This window comes from Melanostigma gelatinosum (genome assembly GCF_949748355.1).
Source record: "Melanostigma gelatinosum genome assembly, chromosome: 2".
Lineage (NCBI taxonomy): Eukaryota > Metazoa > Chordata > Actinopteri > Perciformes > Zoarcidae > Melanostigma > Melanostigma gelatinosum.
The window spans coordinates 21,121,922-21,135,362 of NC_136635.1; the positions used below are offsets into that span (position 1 = coordinate 21,121,922).

General features: G+C 40.8%; 1 protein-coding gene across 1 annotated transcript in view; it reads left to right on the forward strand.

Moving 5' to 3' along the window:
* LOC306793791 (ATP-binding cassette sub-family C member 12-like) overlaps nt 1-13,441 on the forward strand; it is a gene marked incomplete at its 5' end in the record, with an annotated part of 59,929 nt that overhangs the window by 21,454 nt on the left and 25,034 nt on the right. Inside the window, 18 exons of the mRNA XM_079291560.1 lie at nt 13-159; nt 411-558; nt 962-1,198; nt 2,751-2,924; nt 3,610-3,757; nt 4,665-4,813; nt 4,945-5,052; nt 6,408-6,641; nt 6,730-6,801; nt 7,034-7,158; nt 7,733-7,805; nt 8,526-8,729; nt 9,101-9,235; nt 10,179-10,269; nt 11,586-11,636; nt 12,001-12,093; nt 12,196-12,299; nt 12,864-13,046. Of these exons, the coding sequence (XP_079147686.1) occupies nt 13-159; nt 411-558; nt 962-1,198; nt 2,751-2,924; nt 3,610-3,757; nt 4,665-4,813; nt 4,945-5,052; nt 6,408-6,641; nt 6,730-6,801; nt 7,034-7,158; nt 7,733-7,805; nt 8,526-8,729; nt 9,101-9,235; nt 10,179-10,269; nt 11,586-11,636; nt 12,001-12,093; nt 12,196-12,299; nt 12,864-13,046 (2,476 nt within the window). The remainder of the gene's footprint in view (nt 1-12; nt 160-410; nt 559-961; nt 1,199-2,750; nt 2,925-3,609; nt 3,758-4,664; nt 4,814-4,944; nt 5,053-6,407; nt 6,642-6,729; nt 6,802-7,033; nt 7,159-7,732; nt 7,806-8,525; nt 8,730-9,100; nt 9,236-10,178; nt 10,270-11,585; nt 11,637-12,000; nt 12,094-12,195; nt 12,300-12,863; nt 13,047-13,441) is intronic.

Below are 13,441 nucleotides of genomic sequence, written 5' to 3' on the forward strand. Positions count from 1 at the left end.
TTCCATGTCTAGGTCTCACCCTCTGGACAATGCAGGTTTCCTGTCCTTTGCAACCTTTGTATGGATGATCCCCATGATGTGGGCCTTGTTCAAGAATAAGCTGGACATGAGCTCTCTCAACCTGTCTCCTTTGGATGTAGCCGACACCAGCGGAGAAAGGTTTGACACTCTTGTTGATTCGTGGGCGCACTCATATTTCTCTATTATCATTTCATGCAATGAAATACAGGACAGTATATTTATAGATTTATAGATATTTATAGACATGACAAGTCTAGCTGCTGAAATTCTTATCTGGAAAATGACTCATGAAAATGCTGGGAAATTTATTAATTATGAGGTCATGTGTGTGTGTCAATGTTTTACTTGAGTAATAATTGAATAAGGCTAATATGGTGTGTTGTGCACAGACTCCACAGACTTTGGGAGGAAGAGGTGGCAAAGGTGGGCCTGGAGAAGGCCTCTCTGGTCCGTGTAATCCTTCGCTTTCAAAGAACCAGGCTGATTCTCTCAGTCGCTGTTGGTGTCCTTGCCATGGTGGCAGCGTTTCTGGGCCCGGTAATTACATTTGAAGCTGAATATCTATACCAGTACCAGTGCTTCCTCTATTGGATACCAGATCCAGGAGTCTTTTCTGATGTTTTTCCTAATATCACATTCACTGTAAATGTGCTTGAAGAATTCAGATCTTTTTTTAAGTAAAAGTGCAAGTACAACACTGTAAAATACTCCACTACAAGTAAAAGAACTGCATTCAAAACTTTACTTAGTTAAAATATACAGATATCAGCTACATTTACTTAAAGTCTGAAAAGTAAAAGTTCTCATTTTGCAGTAAAATGGTCAAGAAATGCAACTTAAGGCTTTATGGGTGACATCACAAAGGTTTTATGACACAAATGTAAAGGTTGTTTAATATTTACTGCTCTTTTGTGTGTTACAAACTTCTCTGTCCTCTCAGGCTGTTCTGGTCTATGAGATCCTGAAATATAATGAGGACCCAGAGAAGTCCACAGTATCCTACGGTGTTGGGCTGTCCTTCGCTTTGTTCGCCACTGAGTTCTCCAAAGCCTTCCTGATATCCTTGTTGTGGGCGTTGAACCTGCGCACTGCAGTCAGACTGAAGGGAGCCTTCTCTTCAGTGGCCTTTCAGAAAGTCATCTCTCTGAGGGTTCACAGCGGCATTTCAATGGGAGAGGTAGGGTTCCTGCATTTCTCTAGGAAAGAGATCTCATACACCAAAATATCTTTGCCCATCGTTTGAGAGATCTTCTTACTCTTGGTGAACTGTAGAAAGTAGTGGAAAGAAAATATATTTTCAATATAACATAATATGATGTTTTAGATTTGTGGAGTTTAACATGTAAACTGGGGTCAGTCCAGGTCAAAGAACGGTAGCAGTCTTCCTCAGCAGCTGAAGTGAAGGCAGGAATAAAATGTTTATGGTGTGGTTATTTTTAATGTGGACATACATCAAGTGCACATCTAGTTAGAGTTACAGGTGACAACTGCATAATGCCCTTCTTCAATATATATATTTATACATACATTTCTTTTTGTCAGTTATTATTGCATTTTTAGGGTTTTTGCTCCAAAGGGATTCCGTGTGAGCTCGAAATAGCAAGAAATAGAAACTTGGCCCAATAACTGGACATGATGTGCATGTGCTTGCAAGAAATCTGACTTCAATCGGCCAAAGGATGGCACTAGAATGTACCCACACACAAAAAAAAAACATTTTGGGAAGGCCACAACCTTTCACCACCCAGTCAGATTGACTTGAAATTTGACACATTTGAAAGTTCGCCCACTACATTTTTCTTCATTTGGAATTTTTGAAACATACATTTTTATCATCTCCTCCTTAAATGTAGATCTGATTGCTACCAAATCTTCTGTGGATACTTATTGGACCAAGTTAAACAAAATTATCAAAACCTTGTTGATATATTATAAAGTTTTCAAGATATTGACCAATGAACTTCCAGGGGTCCTGCCTCAGCACATTAATATACCTAACTCAACAATTGTTTGACCAATCATCTTGCAGGGTGTATCTACAAGAGTAGCTGAAACATACCCTGAAAGTTTCAGTCGAATTGACCACTAGTTAACACTTCCAATATAATAGATGAGCGGGACACAGACCAAATTGGACTATAAATCAGAAACTTTTCATCCAATCAATACAAAACTCCTAGGATGTGTTTCATGACAATGTTAAGCCACGTGTGTGAAACTATTTCAAAATAACTTAATAGGGGTCGGACTAATTCTTAACATGTGCATTAGGTTAAATGTGGCCATAAATCAATGACAGCTTGTCCAAACATCACCAAACTTGCTGGATATTTGTGATTAAGCTGTTGAAACATGGCTGTGTGTAAAAACCAAATATGGCTGGAGGGGCTTTTAGAGTGAAATTCTGAAAGGCTGCATCATGATGGTCATGATGAAACAAGTGTGTGATTGGTTTCACTTTGTCTTTCTTAAACTAGATTAAACCAGTTGAATTGACTTAGCTCAACTTTGTGAAGCCAAATACCCAGTCCCCTGGAATGGCCTCTTGTGGCTATATTTGTTCTTGTTTCCTGCACAACTTTGTTTTTGATCCTGTTTTACAAGGCCACACTTCTTTGTCATAAACATCCTGTGGAATTCACTTGTTCTCACCATTAGTTCATGCAACTTGCCTTGGCAAAGCAATCTTGGCAAATGTAGATTCCAGTCTCTCCTCCTCTCCCATCCAGATGATTGGTGTTTTGACCAACGATGGCCACAAATTATTTGAAGCAGTATTGTGTGGGAGCTTCGTGCTGTCCATGCCAGTGCTCTTTATTGTGTGTATTGTCTATGCCTGCTACATTCTGGGCTACACCGCACTGACTGGAGTCTGCACCTACCTCATCTTCATCCCAGTACAGGTCTGTATGTTGGAAATCGCACAAACAGATATGAGACATATTTTCATGAGCAGTGTAAAATAAATGGATTCAGATTTAATTGAGCCACATCACAATCAGAGCTAAAAAGAGGTACTGCAATAATCAAAGGTTATAAACAGAAATGCATTTTAATTATCTAGTTGTTGGCAAATAATTAAATCTTTCCAATTAATTCATTCCAACTAATTCAGCCATCAACGTGCACCACACTAACATATCTTTATTTTCCTCTTTGCGGCTTGTTTTCAATTGACACTGTTGTGGGTTTTATTTCGTCGTCGATGATGATGCTCAGCTTCTTTGACTTATGTTAAAACTCAACACCTAACTCAGTAACTGTTATCTATCTGACTTGTGGTGAGACACCACAGGATCTCACTATTAGGAACTCAGCAACGAACACCCACAGAACACAAGAGAGATTGAATTTTCTTCAGTTCACGCAGATGTATTTGCATCACAAAGTATACAAGTAAATCGAGCAGTCCGGAGCCAACTAACTTCACAATAGCATTGTACATTACTTTATACCCTAAGTCTCTGTGAATATACATGGATACATTTTAAATTATGGATATGATTGAATTTACACAAATATATTTCAAGACACAAATACATTTTTCTCCCACAACATAAAGATTAATATTGTTTTTTCTGCTTTCAGCTTGGCCTGGCTAATCTCATCAACAAATTCAAATGGAAAACCATATTGATAACAGACAGCCGTGTTCGCACAATGAATGAGATTCTCAACAGCATCAAGCTCATCAAGATGTACGCCTGGGAAGATTCCTTTGAAAAGACGATCACAGGTATGAAGTTAGACAGACTTTGTTGTCCAGTCAAACATGTTTTTAACCTTTCTTGTCAGGGTTTAAGGCAAAAATGGTAGCAGGGGATTGACCCAAAGACAGAGAGACACGGTGAACAAAGGGATGAATAACGGTGACTTTAATTGTTAAGAAAATGTTCAAAACTAAACTTGCAGAGCTGGGGAGTCAAACAATGTGTCACAAAAAGTCTAAGAAAACAAAACTACTTTACAGGGAACACAGCAGAGAAGAGCAGGGATCATCCCAGGAATCATTGTAGATCAAAACAAGGAGCAGAGCAGGTAGCACAACAGACGAACTGACACTGAGACACTGTGGAGGTGCAGATGATGAGACACAGGAGGATTCAATCAGGGGCGGGGCAGACAATCACACAGGCGGGAACACATACAAATGCAGGTAGTGAAGTGAACTCAAGACACAGGAGGCAGGGACATTCTAAATAAAACAGGAAACTAGCTAAACAGACATTCCTTGAAGAACAAATTTAATGGTTATCATTTATACAGTCCCTTTGTATGAACACAAACCCAATCTTGAAAGTCGCATGTGCTACTTTCCATGGAGCAAAACGTCAAAGTTCAAGGGAAATTATGTGCACCTTTTACAGCAATCTGGATCTTGTTTTGTTTTAGTTTTTGATAACAATTCACATAGCCATGCTGCCAGAGGCACTACAGGCTGAAATAAGGCTGCCACATACCGGTACTCTCCACCTTCAACTTATATAGAACGAGCTGCTTATATATGCAAAACTAAAATCTAGGGTTGAGCTCCCATGTTCTCTTGCCTCCACCAGTCCATGCTCTTTTGGTGTCAGAAACAGAAGTAGAAGTAAAGTTAAAACTGAAACTGTTCCCTAAACATGTGACACTGTCTCTCTTAGGCTTCCGGAAAAATGAGAAGAAAGAACTGCAGAAGGTCAGTTACGTCCAGAACGCCAATACCAGCATCGCCAGCATCATCCCCACCCTGGCCACCATTCTCACCTTCATTGTACACACTTCGTTGAGCTTGAAGCTCAACACAACTGATGTGAGTACTGCAGCACATGCAGTACAACAACCCTTGCCATCATGCCCACTGTGTGATTTACATGGTTGAGGTGTACTGATAAAAAAGAGTCAGTGTTGTATAGTGTGAGCGTACTTCTTCTTTATGAACAGGCCTTCACCACCATCGCCATCTTCAACTGCTTGAGGTTCTGCATGTCTACTATGCCCCTGTGTGCAAAGGTCCTGGCTGAGGCTGCTGTTTCACTAAAACGACTGAGGGTAAACTCCTCTGTTTTTGTGCTGCTCAGCTGGCAACGGCATTCATTATTACTCTGATCTTACATAAAGTCATCTTGTTGTGATATCATCCAGCCATACCAACTGCAAGGTTGTACCTTCTAGTGATAATAAATAATGATGAGCTCATAATCTGCAGACTAACGATATGGTTCTTATTTTATCTTTATTAATTTCAAACATAAATAATAGCTTGTATGGAGTTTTAACATGTACGCCAACTGTTGTGGAATATTTCTATGAATAGTCGGGAGAAGAGTGTCAAAGTGTTATCAAATCAATGTCAAATGAAACAGAGTCTGGATGAACGATCAAAGTTGTAATAGTCAATTTATTTGCTTGCAAGCAAAGAGAACACTGTCCCACAGACACATCACGTCATCTGCAGGAGGTGCCCTGAATAACACAGTCAAATGCATGTCTTGCAAGCAAAGAGAGCACAGTCTCACAGATACATCACCGTCATCTGTTTGAGGTGCTCTGACAACATAGTTAAATGCATGGACATTTATACCCAACCAGCATGCTGTTATTTCGGTTCGCAAACAAGAATAAACAGAAGAAGGAAACCAGTCAAAGCAGATGTTTTTCTTTGAAGCATAGTGTCCTGTCTTTACGATACCCTGAAGGCGCTTTTACGGCCTGTTTACAAATCCCTTTGTTATCAGTTTGCCCCACAATATTCATGGAGACACCCAGTCAGATGCGTCCTTTGATGTCACTGTGACCTGGTTAAAAAGTTAAGTCACAGTATGCAGAGACGGAATAAGCCTGTGAATCATCACACATCATAAATACCTAAAGAGGGTCATGCCCTTCAGCTGATGCCCATCAAGGGAAATACCGCAATCATGACCCCTGTGGGTGTCCCCGTCTTTGAAGACAGAAACAATGCACAGGAAAACAGATAACAAGATAACAGATAACAAATAACAAGACACCTGGATGCAAAACTGATAGAATCATCTACTCAAATAGGTTTTGTGCCTGCACTTTTAAAGACTTACATTCTTCAATCCTAAAGCATAAGACGATGACATATTTTCCCATAACACAACCTGCAGTGCAAATTTGGCTTTATTGCTTCTGTTGTCATTCTGTTAGCCTCACACTTGCCTTTAATGCCTTTAATCTCTTTAATCTCTAAAATATGAAAATTTGTATTGTTACCACATTGTTTTTCCATTGTCATTGTTATTGGAGCTATCTTCTTTGCTACAACTTCATTGCCAGCTTTCATTGTGTTTGTTGCTGTTGTGGAACAAGTTCACACTTAAAATCTCATCTTTACAGTTAAAAAAAAAGAAGCTTATCAAAGCAATTTTCGGCTATTTCAGAAAATATTGGTGATCCAGAATCCAGAGCCCTACCTGATCCAGAGAAAAGACAGTGATTCAGCCGTCGTGATGAAAAATGCGACACTTTCCTGGAACAAACCAGCCAACCAGCCAGACTCTCCACCCATCATCTCAGTTAATGTGGAGAAGGGACACAAAGTGGAGGACACGTGCCAGAATGGGAAGTCTGAAACCTTGCCAACCCTCAGAAACATCTCCTTCACACTGCCTAAGGTGTGTTTTACGACTGGTGAGAATAAATAAGGTGATCTAGAGAGGGTTAAAGGTTAAACCCAAACTCTCTCTGTGTTATCTTCTGAAGGGCAACCTGCTTGGAATCTGTGGAAACGTGGGGAGTGGAAAGACGTCACTGATTTCCAGCATTTTGGAACAGGTTGGCTCCTCCTTTTGTCTTTTTTGTTCTTTATTCTCTTTTACAATCCCTGCAAGTTCCTGACATAATGTTTGATATTTCAATACTGTTGATTTTCACTATTTTATGACCACTCTGTCACACAGTTATGTAAAAATGATGCTCCTTATTTACATTTTGATAAACCAGATCTAACTGATGCCATGTAACGAACAGGTTTCCTCATGGTGGTCTGCTCACTTTTATATTTTAGATGCACCTTCAGCAGGGCTCCCTCACCGCTGATGGGACGTTTGCCTACGTTTCCCAGCAGGCCTGGATATTTCATGGGACTGTTCAAGAAAACATCCTGATGGGGGAACCTCTTGACCAGTCCAAGTATATAATCAGTTAACCCACAAACATTATAAGTAACCACAGAGCTTTTGAATATGGAAACAAAAGGAGGTATCGTGAACTGGATACCGTTTATGATGTTAATATTTAACCAATGTTCCTCATCATTGCAGTTACACAGACCATTACAACAAGGCATGAATAGGTATTGTCTTTTGAGGTTATCTCACGTGACAAATGTAATGAATGGAGAAAGTTCCTCTTATCACTGTCACTTCGCATCTGGCAAGGTAGTCAAACAAGAGGTCATCTCTGTTATCTGACAGGATTGTTATTTGGAAACCACTCCATGCAGCCAAAGATGTGTCAAGTAATTTGCTGTGTGACGTCATTCAGCTGGCATTTATGACGGTGGTTAGGCCCATAGTTGTGCTGTAATCATAATCTTGTATGAAGTACATACTGGAGTGAAAGTCAACATGCAGCAGACCCGACTGACGTATTTAAAAACATGTCTTTCCAAAATATTCAAATCTTATCTTTAAAATGGCTCAGTTGAATACACTATACGTCGCTGTCTCTTGACATTAAGGTAACTCATTGTCTTCCTCCACAGATACAACAGAGTTGTGGATGTCTGCAGTCTCAGAGCTGACCTGGATATCCTCCCATATGATGATCAAACTGAGGTGAGGGCCTTCTGCTGTACTCAAAACTCCCCGAGCTGAATGTTTGTTTTGCTTTTGAATGATTTCTTACAAGCTGAGTGGAACTTTTAACACTCTCTGATGAGGGGTAGGAAACCCCTTGCGGACATTAGCATTAACAAAAGATGGAATAAGGTAAACATTAGTTGGTACAATCAATAATCCAGTTCGCTTTTCTTTCTTTGAACTGTTTTAAAGCCCATTTTAATCTTGTATTTTTGTTAGTAACATCATTTTATTTCGAATTGCTTTGTACAGCATTTAAATATCAAAAAAATATACCTCAAACTCTGCCAATTATGTGTTTTTTGACTGTCTCCGATAGCAATTCATTCATGAAACTGACACTAAAACTAGATGTTCACCGAAAATTCATCTAGTGTGCAAAGTACAGTCATTTTACAAGAATGTATTACATGACGCAAATGAATGGTATGTTCAAGTCTGAGTCAGAACTAAATAATTACAAGTTGAATACTAGACCTATTTATTTAGGTTTGAGTTTAGCATATCCAAATTTGCGACACAATTTGGGATCAGTTCCAAGTCTGACGGATGTTTCTTACTTATTCTTAAGCTGTTATTCGTTTTATTTCTTCTATATTGTTGTAAGTTAGTAAAAGGGAAAAGCAGATTTTGTAATGTACCATATCGTGACGTGTTGTCAGTGATCTTATCAGCTTCCTGCTGTTTTGTTGGCAGATCGGAGAGCGAGGGCTGAATCTGTCAGGGGGGCAGAAGCAGAGGATCAGTCTGGCCAGAGCGGTCTACTCCAATAAGGACATCTTCCTCCTTGACGATCCACTATCTGCTGTCGATGCCCATGTGGGGAAACACATCTTTGAGGAATGCATTAAGAAAGAGCTCCATGGAAAATCCATCATACTGATTACACACCAGCTCCAGGTAGACACAGCATTGTTCTTTAGCAGATAGTGAATCCTAAATAGCTTAAAATTAAGAATTACATTTCTCAATTAAATTTACATACTTGTTTAAAACACATAAAAAATGATTTGAAGATCCATCCTATTGTGTAACCCCCAAAGTAACAAGTAACAATTTAAGTAAGTAAATCAAACACCAGTAGGTGGCTTCTGATTGCAGCCATTAGGTTTTTTTATCGTGAATTGTGAGCGTCACCATAACCACAAGATAAGAGCGTCTGCCAAGTGTCATATATGTAAAGACGTGCTGTTTAGACTACGTTAGGTAGAACTCCGGCCACAGAGCTGAGATAGTTTGTTGACATGGTTGTCCTCACTTGTGTCTGTCAGTATCTGGAGTTCTGTGATGACATTATGCTTTTGGATGACGGCGAGGTGCAGGAGGCTGGAAACCACCAGGACCTAATGAAAGCCAATGCACGCTTTGCTCAGCTCATCAGCAACTACCACTTGGAAGAGCCCGAGGTAAAAAAGAAATCTACAGTACAATACTCTAATGTACGATAACCTTTGTGTCTTATCTCCATGTTTTAATAGCTGCAAAACCTTTGTGGAAGTTTGAGTCTGTTCCACAGCGAGGAGGCCAGAGCACGTGTCCGGCTGCTTTGAGCAGTCGACACGCTGCAACAATAAATCTACCAAAACTGGTTTACAATTAAAAGGAATTTAATCCACTGATGCAAGTACAGTATTTACAGTGAAGTACACTATTTCATGAAATATTAAATCAATAAAACCCCGTTTGCAAAAAACTCAACTCAGCTCCTCAGGTATAAACCCCGTCCGTCCTCTGAGAGCCATCACGTGAGAGAGAAAAAGACTTGAAATTAAACCACCCACATCCGTTCGAAACGCCTCCTCTTCCGTTTATCCCAATTCCTATTGGCTAACTTCCAGGAGTGTATTCACCTGTCTGCCTTTCTGTCCCTGAGTTTACTAACACATTCAATGACCGTCGGTTACGGTTTAATCCCTTCTATGATAATCCTTCAGTATAAACGTTAAACTTCTGCAACTTTGGCAAAAGCTTCATGTCTCAAATTCTACTTCTAGCTACTAATCCTAAAACACTTTATGCTTATCTTAATTATGCATTTCCAACACCCTTATGATTAATTATGAATTCTTAAATATGAATCATTGAACACTTTTATTATAGCTACTAAACACAGTTCTATGCTCAAATTGCTTACACCTTTCACCGGTTCTTCATTGGTTTTTAGCTTAAAAACAATAAACCGACGCACGTAAGCTGTAAACCAAATGTGTCAGAGGTTTATAGGAGGCAGAAACATGTCTTGTACTAGGCCACAAGTTAACGATTCATCATTTACTTCAGGGTGAAAGTGAGTTGTCGTCAACTTGTCCACACTCCGCAGTATCACTGCGTTTTTGCTTTGTCATTCAGACTCCGAATGAGGAAGTGTCTCCCCAAGACGCTGCCCAGCTGAGGGACATTGAGCTAAGAGAAAGCACCGACAGTGGGTTAGTGAACCCAGGTATGGAATCAAGAAAACATGACTGTTTGTGTAATCATCTAAAACAGTAATGGGATGATTTTAGATGCCGCAATACATCATTTAATAATTAACGAAAACAAGGCTGGAGATTATTATAGAGTTTAGTACAAAGACACACTGGGAGTGTGGCACATTATTGCCTGAAAGCAATTTAGAGAGCAGAAGCAGTCAAAGGGGGATATTCTATACAATTCTGCTTTACTTTTGGCACAATTATCTTTGGACTAAAGTGCCATTCGTGTCAATACATAACAAGGAGGAGGTAAAAGGTAGTCAGCTGTCCATCGAGGTAACAAGGGGACCTTGGTCGACAAAATAAAGGACAATGTGAGGAACCGCCCACCTGCTCCCAGGTCTCCGGCGTAACGTTCTGGTGTCGGGATGTACGGCTCACGGGCACGCGGAGCTAGAGTGGCGGATGCCGGGGGGGCTGTGGATGGCGCAGGTGGATCCCCGTGGGAGCAGCGGAAGCGCCCGGGGCAGAGGAGGCAGAGAGGTGACTTGATCCATTTTGCCGCTGAGTTGAGACACACTGGGGGAAAGGGTGCGTAGAGTCTCTACTACTTCCCGGAGAAGTGTCTCGTGCAGGCCGATCAGATTGCCCTGTGAGGCTAGCGTCTGTCGGAGGAAGTTTGGGTCCGCTGGGTCCATGGCGGCCAGATTGTTCTGTTACGGTCAGTTGTTCTGGACCCATGCGCAGACACCGGGACAACAGGGTAGGTGAAATACAAGGTTTTATTTAGTTTGTTCGTGGAGCATGCAGGTAGGAAGGTGAGGCGGTGTGAGTGGCGGCAACTGGGCGGCGACGTGGCACAGGAATCTTGGAGCACAAGAAAAACACAAGTTAGTTGCAAATCGGGAAAACAACGCAAACTAACTGGTGAGACGAGGTAAACCTCAGCGAGGCTGTAGCTACCACTGAGCTGAAGAAACAATCTGGCGATGAGACTGAAGGAAGCTGGGGTATTTGAGTTGTCTGTGATGATGGTCTGATTGTTGGCAGGTGTGGAGATGAGCCCAGGTGCCAGATGATTGAAGCCGCGCCCATGCCATACACACACACACGCACACACACACACATCGACACGAGCTGAGGTCACAGCGGAGCCGTGACACAATGTACTTTGTAAAACAATAGAAGACAGGGCAACACATCTACAATCCTGACTGTTAATATACTATCATTGATTTATTTGGGCATGTGTGTCCTTATTACGGTCTACAGCATAAAGATGACAGATATTTCTTCTGTCATTTTATTGATGTCTCCCTTCCACATCTGTGTTCTCTTTCAGCATTTGACATGTCGGATGAAAAGGACGATGGAATGACAACTAACCAAAGATGTGAGTCTGGAAAACTTATTAAATTTTAACTCTGATGTCGGTGAAGTTCAGATCTAACACATCCAGTCTCTGCAGGGATGTCAGACTCATTTGGTTCCATTTTAATGTGGGAACATTAAAGACACATTAAAGACAAAGGGTCCGTGCGTCAAGTGGCCAGAAGTGCTGGCTGGATGGTTGAACAGCATCTCTCTCAAGATCTCTTTCTTAGTTTTTCACTTTTTCCTCTCACTTTTTCTGTTCACAACAAACGAGCGCAACATTACGAATGCCTTCCAGGAAAGAATATGTGCACCGTTATTCCCGCATTTCAACAATTATTGCTCCCCTTTCTACAATGGTTTTCACTTTTCTTCTTCTTAAGCACCCGTCGATGATCAGCTTGTCAGTCAAGAGTCCGCCACAGAAGGTGCCGTCTCTTGGAGAGTCTACCAGCAATACTGCAAGGCAGCTGGAGGTTTGAACACTGACAGCAAACCCACACAAATGCATTGTCGTGATTATATGCAATGATACACAATTCACACATGGGATGATGTTTGATGTGACTGTGCTGCAGGCTACACAGTAAGCTTCCTTACCATCCTGAACTTGGTCCTGATGATTGGATCCACAGCCTTCAGCAACTGGTGGCTCAGCTTCTGGCTGGGGCAGGGTGATGGGGTGAGAACCATCTCTCTCTCCCTCACATACATACATACACACACCCCTGGTTTCATTTCAATGTGTTTTCAGTAAGTGTGTGACTTCCCACAGCTGGAAAGACTTTTTCATGCTCCAATGGGCATGTTTTATGGAAAGTCTGAGGGTTGTGAATAGCTCTCTTCAAAGAGTGTCTGTTTTACCCAACCTTCCAACAGCCACACACTTTTTTCTCATCGTTGGTCAGATGTGCACAGATGTTGGTATTGCTGCATGTGCTCTGCAAATTCTTTTACCTCACATAACTTCACTGTCTGTGTTTACGGCTGAACCAAACTGGTTTTGTCTATATTGGCAGTGATAGAGGTGGTGTGCTTATGTTGAACAGATAGAACTTAACTGTATAACTGTAGTAAACTGTGCTAAATATGTGATACAATATGTGTTATTTCCACAAGTCTGCACCAATTGTTGACGATTGTATTCACAATAGTATGAAAAATATTCAAAAAAACATGTTGCGTTGATAAATTGTCTCTCTGGACCTGGTTTCCACTAAAATCATATATTTTCTGTTTTTTTAAGTCATCCAATAACACAACCTCAAACCAAGGAGACATCTCACAAAACCCTCACCTGAGCTTCTACCAAATGATTTATGGCGTGATGGTGGTCGTCATGGTGACACTTGCCATCATCAAATGCTTCTCCTACACTTGGGTGACCTTGAATGCGGCCACCAACCTCCACAACACCATGTTCAAGAAGGTACTGTTGGATGGCTGACCCCCAGCCATCTATATACCATCAAACATAACCATGTTTACTGAATTTAATATACGATCGTTTAAAAAAAAAAAAAGAATTTTACTGAAAATATAATGTAAGGACAAGGTATTACAGACAGAAGGGAGGGACCTAGAGAAAAAGTCACAATTATAAATGCGTCTACATCTTCACGATGGATACATATTTCATAGCCATGGTCGGAGCCACGGATTCATTCCCTGACTTTCCCAAAACCTCAGTCATATCAATTAGTGAGACAGACTAGACTAACATATTCAACTAGAAAATGCATTTCCTGCTGAAAATGCATTGGAATGCTGAAATTTGAAATGAATTGCAAAAACATTGCTGAAAATAGATATCCAATTTTTAAA